Here is a 17,152-nt window from a genome sequence, read left to right as displayed (position 1 = left end):
AATTCAAAGTAAAACACAATTATACACTTGTAAATAATCTTGATTAAACTAGATGTACGGAAACCTCATATCATTGGTTTCATACATGATAGGTTATTTCCCACTTAGTGTTTATGGGTTCCCATGTCACTTTAATTCATCCGAAATTGGCTCGTTCATGTAACTCATTGCCAATTGGTAACGACACATCACTTGTAAATAAAACCATGCATAAATTCGTAGGTCATAGCCTACTTCAATTAAGCTAATTTTCGTGGCCATATACAAAGAGACAAACATATTCTTACATGCCTTCATTTGGCAAATCAAATAACACATATAACAAAATACTCAAAAATACTATACATGCCATTGAACAAAACAAACAAAGTCTTTATACCAAAGCTTGTCTAGTTGATAGTGTGTTGACTCTCAAATCGTCTTCCAATCCTTTCGAGTCCTCGAGCTCTGTGAGACAGGGAGAAAGAGAGGGGTAAGCATTTACATGCTTAGTAAGCTCGAATAACCGGAAAGTAAACTTACCGAGTAATTAGCATACATTCATATTTAAATCATGAAATCATCAATTATGAAATGATTGCCTATCACGTGCACTCAATCAATGAGTTAGTTACATAACAAAGCATCATGTAATTTATGTAGATGAGCTCATCATTCATCATCTTATTGACATACATCATATTAATCCCGTTGAGTTTCTAGGAAATCTCGATGGAATACCCTTTTTCCGTCAATTCTTCCGAATGATCATTTCACATATATGCATTCCCACGAACCTCACATCTTATGGCGGAATTACCAGTCCAGGCTAAATCCCTTATAACGACAAACACCCTTAATGAGCTCGGATTTGAATTACCAGTCCAGACTAAATTCAGACCCTAATCGGATTACCCGTCCGGGCTAAATCCATAATGCACACATATTCTTCGGGAGGCTTGATCATTCAAGGAGCACCCGTTCGGGTTAGATCCTTTTCATACTTGAGATCACGGATTACCCGTCCGGGCTAAATCCTTACTGCAACACATGCAGGATCTCTTTACACATATCAATGAAGGTTTATCCATCGAATTCCCTTTGTCAACCTCATCCGAGACATTTTTCACATGTTACCATCAAATATGCATTTCTATGATATTTCATGCTAATAATAAATGCAATCATCATGCATTTATAAATCATTCAATTATGCATATTAGGGGTTTACTTTAAGTTATCCGAACTTACCTGGTATTCTTTTCGGAGTTGTGTTTTGGTTATTCCAAAACCTTGCGTTTACCTTGATCGACCTCCGGAATTTGTTCCTCGGGGTCTAAAACAACAAAATTTAACTCATTAATACACTATGTTATACATTTCAAGTTTAATATCTACCCCCGGTCCAAATGACCGTTTTGCCCCTAACCTTTCACATTTTTTACGATTTAGTATAATAAAACACATGCACTTTCTATCTTACCCGAGCCTAGCCGAACACTTTTCCTTCTTATGGTATCCCAAATTTTCTATTATTTTCTCATTTCTACCACACATTTACATCGTTTGCAAAATAGTCCCTATAAGGGTTTTTCATGAAAATCAACTAGGAAAATATGTTTAATACACATTTATCTTTCATATTTCTCCATAATCCATCAAAATACAAGCAACTCATGCATGGGTAAATTTTTAAACATGGACCCTAGCATGAAATATGGGTAGAAATGGAGAGAGCAAGCTACCGGGATTTCAAAACTACAAAGAGCATGAAAAACGGGGCTTGAGAGCACTTACTATTAAGCTTGGAAAGCTTGAAAACCCTAGCTATGGAAACCCTTGAAGTTTCGGCTGGACAAGGAAGAGAATGAGCTGGTTTTGGTTCATTTTTCCCATTTTATTTCATTAAAATAACAAATGACCAAAATGCCCTTAAGCCATTTCCTTAAAATTCCATCCATGCAAGCCCATTTTTGTCCAAAAACTTAAAATTTGGGCAAATTGCTCTCCAAGACCTTCTAATTCATAACCCAAAGCAATTTCATACAAATTGCTTCTAGAATTCAAGTTTTGCAATTTATTCAATTTAGTCCCTAATTTCCAATTGTACACCTTACTCAAAGAATTTCTTCATAAAACTTTAACACATGCATATACTCATATTCTAGGCCTCATAATAATCATAAAATAAATATTTTGATGTCAGATTTGTGGTCCCGAAATCACCATTCCGACTAGGCCCTATTTCAGGATGTTACATGCCATTCCTTCAGTCAAGAACCCTAGTGGTAGGTTATGAACTTGCACCCAAAATACAGCATGGTTCAACGGAATTTATAATGGATCCTCCCCCCTCTCCATCTTATGAAAAATAATTAGGTGCCTATTGAAAAACCAAGCCATTCCTTCCACCACCGTTTTAAAATCAATTTGATTGTAGAACCTAAATAAAATCCTTTTTTCTCCAATGTCTGTAATTGAAATCCCTGCTAATGTGCCTCCCACCAGACACCAACTGTAATCTTCAATTACATCTTCATCTTCTTCTGCAAAACGTACTAGAACCTCCTCGTCGTCATCAATGTTGAGGTTGCCAAAATTTTCTTCCATATGGATTCACCTTAAAATCACGAAATCACCAATTGAAATTGTCGCTGACAATGGTCAAGATCAAAAGGAAAAACAAAAGAAAATCAAAAGAAAAACAAGACGTGCTATCGCAGCAGACTAGGTAAACATGCTATCGCAGCAGACTCTTTTCAGCTAGCTATCTCCCAACTTTGAAAGTCAAGTTACTAATATTAATATTTAAAAGAACTTACATGCAAAACGTAAAGATATTCATTTTTTGAACTATAAACTTTAATTTGTGAGATTAATATTACTTATTAGTTTAAGGATATTTTATTTATCAAATATTATTTTTAAAATGGTTGTAATATCACTTTTTAAAATTTATTTTATTAATTATTATATTTTAAATTCATAAGCATATTATTTATGAAATCTAAAACAAAATAAAAACTATATATGAACTAATTTAATAAAATGTAATTATTAAAAAATAAAATAAAATTATTTTACTATTTCAATATATTTTAATTAATATATAATCAATCTCTGCATAAATATTGTATCAAAATTTTAAAATGGGTAAAAAAAACTAGTTGAATCTATATTTGAGTAAGGCAGCTATTTCGTTTTGATTAGAACAATTAGCAGTTTAGTTATATTTTCAAAAGAGACTTGGGTGTAGTATTAGTGCTTTGGAAAAACCCTCTATACTGAATGAGCTACAACTTTGAGGCAGCGATTGGATTGTGTTGAGTGGGATGCTACTGCTAGTACTATGGTTGAACTCAAGGATGGAGAATTATTTAGATGCCACTCTGAAATGGGTTCCTATTGTCTAAGCAATGTGAATTGAAGTTGCTTCTTGTAAAATTGCATCAAGGATATCTAGTCTAAAGGCAGGGGATCTTTGCAAGATAAGATGCTTTTATGGGGGACTTCAAGTTAATCCTGAATGTATATTGTGTAATTAGGAACCGGAGACAATGGAGCATACTTTTGTGCGTTGTTCATACTTAAAGGGAGCATCGAGATATGTACAATAGGCTTTTAGTTTTTAGAAAGTACATTCTTGGCAAAAAGTTACTGTTTAGATGCAGCAAGTAGGAAAAGGGAAGTGTGTCTTCATATCTGATTTGGCAGGGAAGGAACAAAAAGCTTCGTGGAAGTTTGGCAATGTGACTCAGTAAGAAACGTAACTAGAGATAGAGTTGTTAATGAAAAAATTAATGGGGAATGGGAGATAAGATTGTAAAGGGTGTTCTGTTGTTGAACATTGCAGGTTTTTAATTAATTAATTAATTAAATTATTATAATAATATAAATAATATTTTATGTATATATATATAAAAGAGTTAGGTTCAGGCCCAATAACTGATTTCCAACCTAAGCTTAAGACATCCTGAGACCGTATCGGAGCTCTTGGCTTAGAGACAAAACGCTTTATAGCTCCAACAATTTAAAATTTCAATTAACTCCCCCAGATAAATAAATAAATAAAAAGCTCTGAAAAAACCTGATTTCCAGACTCAGCGAACATAAATTAAAAGAATGCCTCCGAAGGTTGAAAAAGAGCATCTCAATGTTGTAGACATAGCCAGCAGCGACGATGACGGCGACGCTCAAACTGTCGCCAGAAAGCAAGCTTCCTCTCTCGGAGAACGACAACTTCGACGGAATATATCCAGTCCTGAAATACCACAGAGCTCAGGACCCATCACGCCGCCGGCACTACCCTCCGGTGAAACCCTAGACTCTCGAAGTTTCTGGAAGGCAGGGAATTATGTCATTGGCCCCACTTCCAAACCAGCTCTGCTTGAAGGTTCGCCTTTTCATTTTTTTCCTTTCATAAATTTTTATGCCTAAGGTTTCTTGTTTTTGTTTTTTTAATCCAATTGAGCTTTTTCTCTCATTTTTTTTTCTATTCTAAGGTGCATTGGAGCATGCGCGTGTACACCCCAAGTTTCTTCATTCAAATGCGACGTCGCATAAGTGGGCGTTTGGAGGTAACTGGATTTCCCGCTATCTGAGTTCTGGATTTGTCTTTTGTTTGTATTAGTGGGATTTATATCTTCCCCCTGCAGCAATTGCAGAGCTAATGGACAATGCTGTGGATGAAGTAAGCAAAAATCTAATTTATTTGTCAATGGATCCTTAATAACCACTCTGTTGAATCTGTTTTTTAACTGCCATTTTCTACCTGACTGTTTCTACAGATTCAACATAGTGCAACTTTTATAAAGGTTGATAAAATCGATATAAAGATGGATAATTCTCCAGGTCCAGCTTTACTTTTTCTAGGTATAATAATTTGACTTTGGTCTGCTTATTTCACTCCTAGAATGATGGTGGTTTATGATATAAAATCTTTTAACTTCTTGCTTACTTTTGCAGATGATGGTGGTGGAATGGATCCTGTATTGCTACGGAAATGTATGAGCTTGGGTTATTCTTCTAAGAAAGCAAATACAACAATTGGACAGTGTAAGTCTTACTACTTATCTTGTTTTATCAGTTTACTCCTTGACTCAACAATTTTGTTGCCCTTATCTCTATGCTCATTACTTACTGTGGTTGCAGTCCTGAAACTATTGTTAGAAAGACCTGCATTTATGTTCAACACAACTCCAAATATTCTTTTATGACTTTATGTTGATGTTGGTGTGCGCCTGTTTTTGCAGATGGAAATGGATTCAAGACAAGTACCATGCGACTAGGTGCTGATGTTATTGTTTTCAGTCGGTCAACTAGAGCAGGGTATAATGCTTTCTGCAGTAATACACATTGGTTTTACAAAATTCCATGAAGATGTTTCGACATTCTCTAAATGATATTGTCTTTCATTTTATTTGTTATATAGGATAAGTTGTCTAGATCTCCTTGGTACTTCTGAATGCATGGAATTTGAAAGCGTTATTCCTTTCCATTTATTTTTTTCCTAGAGACTTTAGGCTTTTGGTTGGTGACAAATATGTGTATCTTCTCAACAGATGTTGCCCTTTTCATTTCTCAGTATTTCTGTTTTACTGTTCAGAATGGTACTTAGGCAGACAGGTTGCTGATTTTTGAACAAACCTTAGAAGGTTAGAAACGGGAAAAAACGGGGAGCGGGGTTGGGTGGGGCAAAATGTGCTGTTTCTCTTCTGAATGTATTTTGTTTAAGCTGCTCTGCCTGCTCCATTTCGTATGCTTCTTCTACTTCTGGTTCTAACTTAATACTAGTAGATGTTTGACCTTTCTTTTCTTTTCTTTTTCTCCAAATATGTCCTTAGCAAAGCAACACAGAGTGTGGGACTTCTATCTTATACTTTTCTACGCCGAACTGGACAGGATGATGTCATTGTTCCTATGGTAATTCATTGTATCCTTAGTATTTTGGATTCTTTTCCTTGTCCCTTGAAGGAGCTAGGTTTGAGGATTTGGATTAATTCCTAATGTCCACAACTCAGTTGCTTTTTGTTTCACTTCTGTTTGCAGATTGATTTTGATATTTCTGGTCATTGGGCAGAGCCAATAATTTACAGCACGCACGATGATTGGTCTTCTAACTTGAAAACTATCTTGGAATGGTCTCCCTTTTCATTAAAGGAGGATCTACTGCTACAGGTTTGGCAACTAAGTTTTGTTAGGCCTGTCCAGGAGCTCCATGATGATTTGCCCAGTTGAATTCTAAACTACATGCATAACATGTTCAAATTTCAATATTGTTTGGCACTATGGTTGTATTCTTACATAGAAAGGAATTAGAAATACAAAGGTCATTCTGGTACTGATGCAATTACTTCCTTGGAAATTTTTTTGATTGCCTTTCAAACTGCAAATAAAGTTGCATAAAGTACTAGAAGAGCAGCTAAGTTGCAGTAGTCTAGCAGTGTGTGAGCATTTTTTTTTTCTAACTAGACTCTTTTCTCCCTGTATTCCCAGTTTGATGATATTGGACCACATGGAACAAAAATAGTAATATACAACTTATGGCTGAATGATGAAGGCATATATGAACTGGCTTTTGATGATGATGATGAGGTAAGTGCATGGTGCTGTAAGCTATGAGATCTGTGTGAGATTTCTCTTGTAGTATAAATTTAGTAATATACTGTGAGAAGCAAAATGTTCCAGCATTGTGTTTCTGCTCAGACCTAGTTATTGGATCTTCAATGCCTTTACTAATGAAAGAAATCTTTTGATCATCCTGTCCTCACTGTTTCTAATAGGTTGATGTACATTTGTTTATATTTTATAGACATAAGAAGTTTAACCTCAAGGCTTTTACTATTTTTCTATGTTATTTTTAAAAAGGACATTCGACTGAGAGATGAAGCTCTTCGTGAAGCTACTACTAAAGTACTCAAAAAGACAGTTGAACTTCAATCCCATATTTCTTACCGCCTCCGGTATTCACTGAGGGTAACCTGTTAAGTTTGGACATTTTTTGTTTAGTTTCAACTGCTAGCTACCACGTGCTTGAACTTAGAACACTTTTCTCTGCCTAGGCATATGCTTCAATGCTATACCTCAGAAAATTCAATAACTTCCAGATCATATTAAGGGGGAAACCTGTCCAGCAGTTCAATATCGCTGATGAGTTACAATATCCAAAGGTTGTAACATACAAACCCCAAGTAGCTGCTGGATCAAAAGAGGTAAGTATAAGTTGCTAAGATATCTTCTGTTCTGTGTGAAATAAATTCCTTTTCTCACTTCTTTGTTCTGCAGTAAATGTTATAATTGTGCTGAGATTTGTGTTGTAGTCTCCCTATTACTTTGTATTGCTTCTATTCTCTGTTATCATTATATTCAAGGTTTTGACCTTCAAATTTAATTCTATTAGTGGTCCTTTAGAGGTAATTTTTACTTGGGAAACTTATGGAATTCTTCTTCTAATGTAGTGTTCAGTGGAAACTACCATTGGATTTATAAAGGAGACCCCTACAAATGTTTCGGGATTTAATGTATACCATAAAAATCGCCTTATCAGGGTATGTTTTTATACTGCTCATTTGATCTTTTTTTTTGGTTAATTATATTTCTTTTTATCTTATCTTTTTTTATTTGATAGACTTTTTATCATTTCTTCATTTGATCTTTTCATTTGTGATTTATGATGATCTTACATCAGACTGGATCAGTATATTTAATCCTCTATGAATAAAAGGTTTTAAATTTGAATGTTTATGAAACTTAAGGTTCTAAACTTTGTGTAAGCATGGAAGATAGTGGTGAGTGCTGACACTAGTGCATCTAATTTCAGTGAGTTCAAGTTTGCTTGAAAGTCTGATAACTTGGAATTTAAAGCTATTTCAAGGACTTACCGCCAATTGTATGACATGGTGTTCTGCATGTTTTGAAAACTTTTGACATACTTGATTATGGTTCTGATCTGACAAGTTTGTTCACATTGATGCAGCCCTTCTGGAAAGTGAAAAGTGATGGCTCCGTGATAGGGAATGGTGTTGTTGGTAATACACTTTTTCTCTAAATTTCTTGTTAGGTATTCTCTCAATTTATGTTATGTATGGTTGCATTGCTTATATTGCAGGTGTTCTTGAAGCTGACTTTATAGAACCAGCACATGACAAACAGGATTTTGAGAGGTCTTCACTGTTTGTCCGGCTGGAAAATAGGCTAAAGCAGATGGTTCATGAATACTGGTTGGTTCCTTATCATAAATTGCTTTTAGATTGCCATTCAAGTTTCACAGTGAAAAATTGTAGTTCTGGGTTTTCTATAAGGGGGAAAAGGGGGTGAGAGGTCAGTCTTGAAATCTCCCTGATAAACTTTCTTACAAAATGAGGAGCTCTACTGATAGCTAATTTTTGTTTATATGCTATTTTAAAGAATTAACATGCACTTTCTCTCACCTTTTCTTTAATGTTAATTCCTTTTACAAACTGGGTGTCTCAGTTTGATGAAGCTATATGTATGGCATTATCTTCACAAGCACTTATTTTTATTGTTTATGTTCTTGATTTGCTGAACTGAGGAGAATATTTCTGCAGAGATTGACCTTTTAAATCCTTTTTTCTAGAACAGTTGGCAGAACTGAGGAAAATGTTTTTTTTTTGTTGCAAGAATAGGGTCTTAGGTGTTGTGATTAATCCAATTGACGAGACAAGAGGTTGCATAAGTAGGACAGTTGTTGTTTGAACGGCCTTAGTTGATTTATGGGCAGCCTTCAAGTACTTAAATATCTAGAACTGAGTCTCTTATAGTTCTCTGCAATTTTGGATTTTCTTTCTTGGCTAAACATACAGATTTCGTTTTAGTTTAAACTGATGCTAGTGATTGAGGAATGGTGTTGTCTTAGATACCAAATCAGCTGTGTTAGACTTGACTACAAACATTGAACTTGAACATAAGAGGAGGCTGGGAGCATGATCGTTGAGGAGAGATTTACAAGCTTATAGTTATAATGCCTGTAGACAGTCTTCTAATATGTTTGTCTCCCGTTTCCTTGCCTGTGCAAGCTCATACCCATAAAATTGTTGTTGAAATTTAATAATAAAGGTGGATTAAGTTTTGTTGATGACTTTATTTATTTAAGAATGATGCTTCTTGGTTCAATGGACTGAGGCTTATTATTAGTTTATTACTAGTGTTCATCACTCTTTTGATTAGATGAGGTTGTTTCTTGCAAGACAGGAAAGGCCATTGTTACTTGATGGGCTATCAGCCTCCAGGTTTTGCTGCAAAGCAGAAGAAATTGTTAGCTAATCAGCATAACAATAGTTCTAATTTTCCAGCCGGTGGCAAGCAGGATTCAAGAGATGAACAACCAGGTCTTGATGTTCCTGATGTAGTCATGCCTGAAGGTGACCTGGCATCCACATCAGTTGATCAGTTATGTGAAGAGAACATACAACTTTTCATGAGGTAAAAATTCCATTTTAATCTTTTAAACACATCTTGCTGGTTGGATGTGTCGTATTTTGCATGTCTCATTCCAGTGAGACTTGGTTCATATCTTAAGTTCAGCTTGAGTTTCACTGGCTGTACCATTCTTAGACTATGTTTAGGGTTTATAATGTAGGGTTCCATGGCATTTAAGTCTATCCTTTGGTGCAGGTGTGAAGAAAAAGCACAGAAGGAAGCTGAATTGAAACAAACAGTGCGTATTACTTACTTTGCCAAGAATCAATTTCGGTTTGTGGTTATAAATTGATATTTTGTTCAGTATTAAAAAAGTTGTTTCTATTTGGAATTGCATAGATTGAGGAACTAGAGAAGGGGTTGGAAGATATGAGAAAGAAGTGTGCCCACCTTTCTTCACTCCTAGAGTCCAAACGTAAACAGAAGGTTACATAAAAAAAAATACTGTTTACTGTACATTTCATTTAATTAACCTAAAGCTCATCTTTTCTACAGAGGAACCGTTTGGGACTCGTAACTACAATTTACACTTGATGTAAATCTCATTTTTGTTCCTTTAATCCTTGTTAAAGTTTATATCCTGAGGAGCAGAGCATTGTATGGTGGATGAAACGACCTATTTATTACTTTGAATTTTTAGTTGTGTATACTTTTTGTATCAAGGTTAAATTTAGCAATATCATCGTTCAATATTGAATTTTGTTGCCACTATATTTCTTGAAAAAAATTGTATTTATTCAACAGTTGATGAAATTTTGGTAAATTTTAGTCTTACATGTATGTATGTTGATATTGGGTTTGGCAGTTGGTGGTTAAAGGCAGTTGACAATGTAGTGCCGCGTTGTAAACGGGGTAAACTAAAAGAGAGGTCATTAGTTATCTAAATGGGGAAGAGAACTCTAGCTTTTTCAAGGGATGAGAATAGAGAAGGAATTATATAGAAGATGAAAATGGAGAGAGTCGGCTGTGATCGGATGAAAATGGTTGTGGTTGGTAGCCGGTGAGATGATTTCATCAAATGTTGTTTGAATCGGATCAAGGGAGAGGAAAAATCAGTTGATTCTCTATTCTCTATGGATCCATTGAATTAAACTGCATTTTATAATTTTATAATATTTTAAATCGGTTGAATTGATCTCTTTTGGAGTTGATATGGCGGGCGATTCAAATGAGCAAAAATATCGAATGGACGATATTTTCAGATTAAGAACAAACAAGAATGGCCGAGAAAAAAAAGAAAATGCAGGCTTAAAGCAAACAGAAAAAATTCACTTGGACCGGAAATTGTTGTCGAGGTGTATGATTTGGGCCATTTGTTTTGATGGTCTCCGAAGATTCAGTCAATGCTTTTGTTTTCCTAAGCTCTATTCAGTTGATCGCCTCAAAATCGTTTTTTCAGTTCAACTCTACTGTGATGTCCCCGTTCCGCCATTGATCCTTAAACTCCAAGCTATCATGAGGAAAAGAGATTTATGTATTCTTATGCTTTCCGCTTTCGCCATATTCTTCTCTCTTCAGGTCCTTCTAAGTCTCTTCATTTAATTCACTGCTCGAACAATGAACCACGGTTCACCTCTGTTCTTCAATTTCGTGCTAATTTTATTTTCTCATGTTGTTTGTAAAGCACGAGGGAGATTTCTCGTTTAAGGAAGCATGGTTTCATTTGTCCGATGAATATCCAATCAAATACGAAGCTGAACGTCTCCCTCCACCTCTCGTCGCCGATCTAAATGGCGACGGAAAGATAGAAATCCTCGTTGCCACTCACGATGCTAAAATTCAGGTTATTCATTTTTCTATAAAATGAAGTTCTTTTTAAAAAAAAAATAAAGAAAGAAAGTATACTGGAAAGTTTATATTCGATTGCATTTGAAACTTACTAGCTATTGGAACCACACGCACGACGGGTCGATGAAGGATTCAGTGCGGCGCGTTTACTGGCAGAGGTGTCTCTGTTGCCTGATAAGGTCAGGGTTGCTTCTGGTAGACGTCCGGTGGCAATGGCCACCGGTGTTATCGATCGAACTTTTAAAAGGTCGGGACCTCAGAAGCGGGTTCTTGTTGTTGTTACTTCGGGTTGGTCTGTTATGTGTTTCGACCATAACCTCAAAAAGTTATGGGAGAACAATTTGCAGGTCTGTACACTTTGTGTTTGTATCAAATCTCCATGTAACTTGTCTTCAAACGGTGTTGTTTGCAATAGCCTTGTGTTTTGGTGGTGTTGGACAGGATGATTTTCCGCATAACGCTCACCATAGAGAGATAGCGGTTTCTATAAGCAATTACACCTTGAGGCATGGTGATTCTGGTTTAGTTATTGTTGGTGGGAGGATGGAAATGCAGCCCCATGTAAGTTTGCTAAGTTCTTATAATATAGTAGCTTTTGTTCCCTCTTCGTATATACTCTACTGAAATCTAGTAGTACATTTCAGTTCATTGAGTTTATGAGTACCCAAAAACTATATTCATTTACATGGGAACCGAATTTTTTTTTTTTCAAATTTTCAACATCCAGTGTTTGATATTATCAGAACCTGGATATGTGATGAGTAAAGTGTGTTTGTTTGTGTCACTCTTTTTTGACTAATTAACCAGTTTAACAAACATTTTTAGATATACCTAGATCCTTTTGAACAAATCGGGATGGCTGAACGAAATGCTGAGCAGCATAGAAGGAGTGCAAATGAGAAGGAGGTAGTTGTCCCTTGATGTTGTTACACGTCTGCTCTTCTTGATGCACAAAGTCTGCTGCATTAAGAATGAGTTGGTGTCACTTCTAGTTTCAGGATTTCGGTACTGATACCTTGTATCCGTTATATAGGCTTCTGAAAACTCTGGAACTGTGAATTTACGTCATTTTGCTTTTTATGCATTTGATGGACGAAAAGGTGTAGTTCGATGGTCTAGAAAGAATGAGGTACCTTTCTTTTTCGGAAAAGTTGTTTTTAGTTTCCACAATTTCTTGCAATTTGGCAATATCTTTCACTATATTTTAAGGTTTTGTGGAAATGTATATGTGCATTTTTAATTTTTGTCACCTGATTTGCATGTCTGGTGGTTTTATCAGCTATAATCTCCTTCATTACATGATAATATGATCATTTTGTTGGCTCAGAATGTTGAAGAACATTCTTCAGATCCTTCACAGTTAATTCCACAACATAACTACAAGCTTGATGTTCAAGCTCTCAACAGTCGTCATCCTGGTGAGGTATGCGTTAAAGCCGTTTGGATAATTATATTTCTCTGAAGGTGGTGATAACCTTTAACTACTTTTGAGGAAAAATGTACTAGTAGTCGAACTTTTCCAACTTGGTGTCTGTTTTCCCGGTTACATTCATCCATTTTTCCGCGATTCAAATTTTCAGTCAAACGCAAATCTCGCTTCACCTGCCATAAAACCATAGTTCTGCTCACAGGTTTCTACGTTTTCTTTAATTCATACTGATCTTGATTGTGGCTATTTGTTTAATTGTGTTGGTACATTTGTTTCTTTTAGAGCACTTCTGCTTCTCTATATGGTCCATGGCATTCTTTTAAAAATTGTTCTTTTCCAATCTAGTTGAGTCTTTCCGACATATAAAATCTCTTAGACATGTCAAACTGTAGTTCGAGTGCAGGCAATTCAGAGAATCAATCCTTGGAGTTACTCCACATCATTGGGTAAGCGTGCATTAGGACATACTAATTATGAATATTTGCTCTCTTCTTTGTATTCTCAAGAATGTTGGGGATTCATGTTACATCTATCTTTTGAACTAGGATAGGAGAGAAGATACATTGTTAAAGTTGTCACATTTCAAGCAGCATAAAAGGAAATCATTGAAAAGAGTTCCCGGAAAGGCAAGAACCTATCCTTTTCACAAGCCGGATGAACACCATCTTCCAGGGAAGGATGAAACCAAAAAAATTTCTAAATTGATTGGAAAAGCTGCAAAATATGCTGGTTCATCAAAATCAAAGAAGGTATGTTTGACTATAGAATAAGCATTCTTCTGTGAAAACCTTCCGTTTGAAGTTCAGAAAAGAGTGTAGATATATATTTTTAGGAAATTTGGTAGGCTTATTTTAGCTATGATGCTGTGCAACAAGTTCGCGGGGAATGGCACCTATATTTGTCTTATGCACCTCGTATCTTTTATATCTGTTTTTCTTTGTTGCTTAGACCTTTTTTTTTAATTGCTGCAGTGCATAAAAAATGCAATCTTTTGTAGCTGTACTTGGGTAGTCTTGTGCACTGGTACACCCAACTAATGATAAATTTTACTGAGGTTTTGCTCACATTATACTGAAAACGGTTTAATGTAAGATACGTTTTTCAAGTTCTTTTTCACCTTGATCTACTATCTTCTGCTGCGTGTCTAAAAATAAGAACATGTCCGTTCATGGAAATTTATCTTATAGGAGCCTTCTGATTTTTCTAATTTATTTTTTTTATGCAGCATTTGCCTTATATTCCAACCATAACAAATAACACTCGACTCTGGTGGGTTCCTAATGTTGTTGTAGCCCATCAAAAGGAAGGGATAGAAGCTGTTCATTTGGCAACTGGTCGAACTATATGCAAGGTGAGCTTAAACCATACTCCGCTTTTAGATAGGAAACCTGGGAGGTAACTAGTATACCATTTGTTTATCTAGATACATTTTACTAGGTGTTAATATGAGTGCTACCTTTCAACCTAAAAAAAGATGGGCTTTCTCTTGATCTTACCTTCAGCTTTTGTTTCAGTTGTTTTCTTCTCTCAAAACACATGCAACGTAATTGCCATGCTTAGCTTTTAAATACAATCAATTCGTGTTATATGTCGCTCTATATTGCTTTACAAAATTTGATGTGTTATGTTTATTGTTTTCATCAGCTTCATCTTCAAGAAGGCGGTCTCCATGCTGATATTAATGGAGATGGAGTCCTGGATCATGTTCAGGTGTGGCCTTGTACCGAATTTTTTTTTTTTTTGCTGCGTGTAATGCGTATGTAAAAACAAAACCTGTGTTCATTCCAAAGTGCCACCTATTTAAGTAAGAACAAAATCTGTGTTCATTCCAAAGTGCCACCTATTTAAGATTTGGCCATTTATCTGTTCTCCTCAGGCTGTTGGAGCCAATAGTGGTGAGCGAACTGCTGTTAGCGGATCAATGGAGGTGCTGCGACCTTGTTGGGCTGTGGCGACCTCCGGAGTGCCTGTTAGAGAACAACTGTTTAATGCTTCAATATGTCGTCATTCCCCTTTCAATTTATTTCAACATGGAGAGTACTATAGAAGTTATGGTCGAAGCACAAATGGTGGTGCTTTAGAAGTGGCAACACCCATTCTGATCCCTAGAAGTGATGGGCATATGCATCGCAAGAAGAGTCATGGCTACATTACTTTCTTGACTAGTCGAGGAGAGGTACGCTTCGATTGTGCTAATAATCACTTTGCACCATGTGAAAAAGGAAAGAGCGATGGCATTAATCACTTTTGGTCAAGCATGTAAAGTTTCTACTCCTATTTAATCTATGCTTAGAATGTGGTAATGATCCCCTTTTTAGGTAACCGCATACTCTCCCGGCTTGGACGGGCATGGTGCCGTTTGGCAATGGCAGATCGTAACGGATGCTACATGGTCGAACCTTCCTTCACTTTCTGGTATGATGGAAGGCGGTATGATCGTTCCAACACTGAAGCCGATCTCATTGCGAGTGCATGACAATCAACAAATGATCCTTGCGGGAGGAGAAAAAACAGCCATAATTATTTCTCCTGCAGGAAATATTTTAGCATCAGTAGATCTTCCTACTACACCTACTCATGCCCTGATCACAGAGGACTTTTCGAACGACGGGCTAACCGACCTCATTCTCATGACAACTACCGGAGTATATGGTTTTGTCCAGAAGAGACACCCGGGTGCCCTATTCTTCAGCACTCTGGTTGGTTGCCTTTTAGTTGTGATGGGAGTAATCTTCATCAGTCAGCACTTGAATTCAATCAAAGGTAAACCTCGTACTTCCTCTTAAGCTCCTCTGCCATGAAACTGTGAAATAAAACCAGTTGTTCTGCGTCGGAAAGCATAACATTGACATCCACACCCGACCAAATAAAAAGGAAAAAAGAAAGAAAGAAAGAAATTAATTAATGCTTCTATCACTTAATTTTTGATGAAGTGTAAATATTTTTACAGAAAATTCGGAATCTTCAAATTCGAAAACTTAATTGATAAAAATTGTGCTTCAATAAATGAATGTTTTCATGTTGAAAATATGTAGTTAACTTTAAAGCTCAAGTTATAGTTGTCATTTCATTTTCACCCTCCCCCTCTGGCTACCAATATACACAGAAATCTGACAAAGCCTCTTCATCGTACGGTTATATGATTCATAATCTTCGTTCAGCTAAGGGTACTGGGTTTTTTCTTTTTTTTTTTTTTTTTCATTCAAGGCCAAACATTTCCATACGATTCTTTAGTCAAATCTAGGAATCAAATCGAACGTCATAAATTCCACTTCAAAGAAATTGATTTTACTATTATGTTCTGATTGGTCTGAAATAGATTGAGAATCTGGGTCCTACTGCCTTTAGACTGATAAAAACAGCAACATTAGTTTTACAAAACCAAACAAACCCACCACAGAAACAATAATGGTTTAGACCATGAAATTCGCAAAACCATAGAAATCAGCATCAACTGTTAGGGAAAAAGAAAAGTCTGAATTCATGTGGGTAAACCTAATGGTATATTAACACTCTAAATTCATGTGGGTAAACCTAATGGTATATTAACACTCAACCACAGGAAGAATGAAAAATTTAAACCGCACACGTACTGTTACTAATAGCAGGTCAGATTTAAGAATATTTTACGATTAAAACAATGATGTAAAGCCCAATTTCTCCCATTTATCGAATAATTATAATATTACTCAATTACACTTAAGTCTTATTGATAAATCATTCAAAAACATTAATTCAATTAAAAATAAAAAAATAGAAACAGTTTAATAGAAATTTTTATGAAAAAGTTTGGAAAATAATAAGTAAATAAGAGCTATTTATAAAAATTATTTTCAATTAATTCTATTCTATTTTATTTATTTTAACATTATATTATCCTATAAACATTTTACGTTTAAAATTTGATTTCACTTAGAATAAGTTGAAAGTTTAAAATTAAAATTATATTTATTAAACAATCTAGTTATATTCAGTATATAATTTTAATTAATATATAGTTGAGGGGGTCGACTCTCTTATTGGGAGAAGTCTTTGAAGTGTCATCTTCTAATCAACCAATTGGACTATCGAATAGTGAAGGTATTGTTATCAAGCGGTTTCAATCTCGAGTTTTTGTCTCCTTACTCTGAAGAGAGCCCAAAAGGGTTTATAGAGTTTCGGCAAGAGCACCTAGGTGCACCAAGTGTAACACCCTATACCCCGGCTTAGTCGACGAGCCCGAATATAAAGATGCCACACCACTGTCTCATGTTTTACCCATAGCAAATTGCCACATTATTAAGAAATCATCCTCTTTTATAAGTGATCTTATAAATTTTTAGTTAAACATATATCAATCATCATTAGAACAGGCCAAACATACTTTAAATAAACTTATAGTAATAATTGAACATGCATTAGGATCACTTAGCAAAATTTCCAAGACAATTATGTAGGTATCGATACTGACCCTAGGGTATTGATATTTTCTTTAAGTGGTATCGATACCACCTGAAAAATCAATACCGAATTTGCATT

The 17,152-nt window shown here is 35.6% G+C and overlaps 2 protein-coding genes across 4 annotated transcripts; both read left to right on the top strand.

Annotated features, from left to right (window-relative positions):
• Nucleotides 1-3,920: 3,920 nt before the first annotated feature.
• On the top strand, nucleotides 3,921-10,114 carry LOC108470708 (protein MICRORCHIDIA 2-like). 3 transcript variants are annotated; one of them, XM_053022041.1, is made up of 18 exons: nucleotides 3,921-4,372; nucleotides 4,482-4,556; nucleotides 4,635-4,669; nucleotides 4,767-4,851; nucleotides 4,945-5,034; nucleotides 5,232-5,307; nucleotides 5,823-5,901; nucleotides 6,028-6,156; nucleotides 6,475-6,573; nucleotides 6,847-6,954; nucleotides 7,041-7,190; nucleotides 7,437-7,526; nucleotides 7,955-8,006; nucleotides 8,087-8,198; nucleotides 9,190-9,420; nucleotides 9,613-9,655; nucleotides 9,757-9,832; nucleotides 9,913-10,114. In XM_053022041.1, exons 1-18 carry the CDS (start codon nucleotides 4,102-4,104, stop codon nucleotides 9,954-9,956), a joined length of 1,845 nt encoding a protein of 614 aa, XP_052878001.1. In that variant the 5' UTR covers nucleotides 3,921-4,101; the 3' UTR covers nucleotides 9,957-10,114. The 3 variants fall into 3 exon arrangements, with proteins under 3 accessions (XP_052878001.1, XP_052878000.1, XP_052878002.1); XM_053022040.1 differs by having other exon boundaries at nucleotides 9,757-9,843; XM_053022042.1 differs by lacking the exons at nucleotides 4,635-4,669; nucleotides 4,767-4,851 and having other exon boundaries at nucleotides 9,757-9,843.
• A 134-nt stretch (nucleotides 10,115-10,248) lies between these two features.
• On the top strand, nucleotides 10,249-15,641 carry LOC108473173 (uncharacterized). The gene is made up of 13 exons (XM_017774714.2): nucleotides 10,249-10,935; nucleotides 11,042-11,200; nucleotides 11,301-11,552; nucleotides 11,647-11,766; nucleotides 12,031-12,111; nucleotides 12,239-12,334; nucleotides 12,533-12,628; nucleotides 13,027-13,080; nucleotides 13,180-13,383; nucleotides 13,860-13,985; nucleotides 14,279-14,344; nucleotides 14,511-14,810; nucleotides 14,953-15,641. Exons 1-13 carry the CDS (start codon nucleotides 10,570-10,572, stop codon nucleotides 15,418-15,420), a joined length of 2,388 nt encoding a protein of 795 aa, XP_017630203.2. The 5' UTR covers nucleotides 10,249-10,569; the 3' UTR covers nucleotides 15,421-15,641.
• Nucleotides 15,642-17,152: the final 1,511 nt, after the last annotated feature.

Source organism: Gossypium arboreum, chromosome 11 (assembly GCF_025698485.1).
Source record: "Gossypium arboreum isolate Shixiya-1 chromosome 11, ASM2569848v2, whole genome shotgun sequence".
In the NCBI taxonomy this organism is placed as follows: domain Eukaryota; kingdom Viridiplantae; phylum Streptophyta; class Magnoliopsida; order Malvales; family Malvaceae; genus Gossypium; species Gossypium arboreum.
The sequence above is the reverse complement of the archived record's forward strand: the minus strand, read 5'-3'. Positions and strand labels throughout refer to the sequence as shown.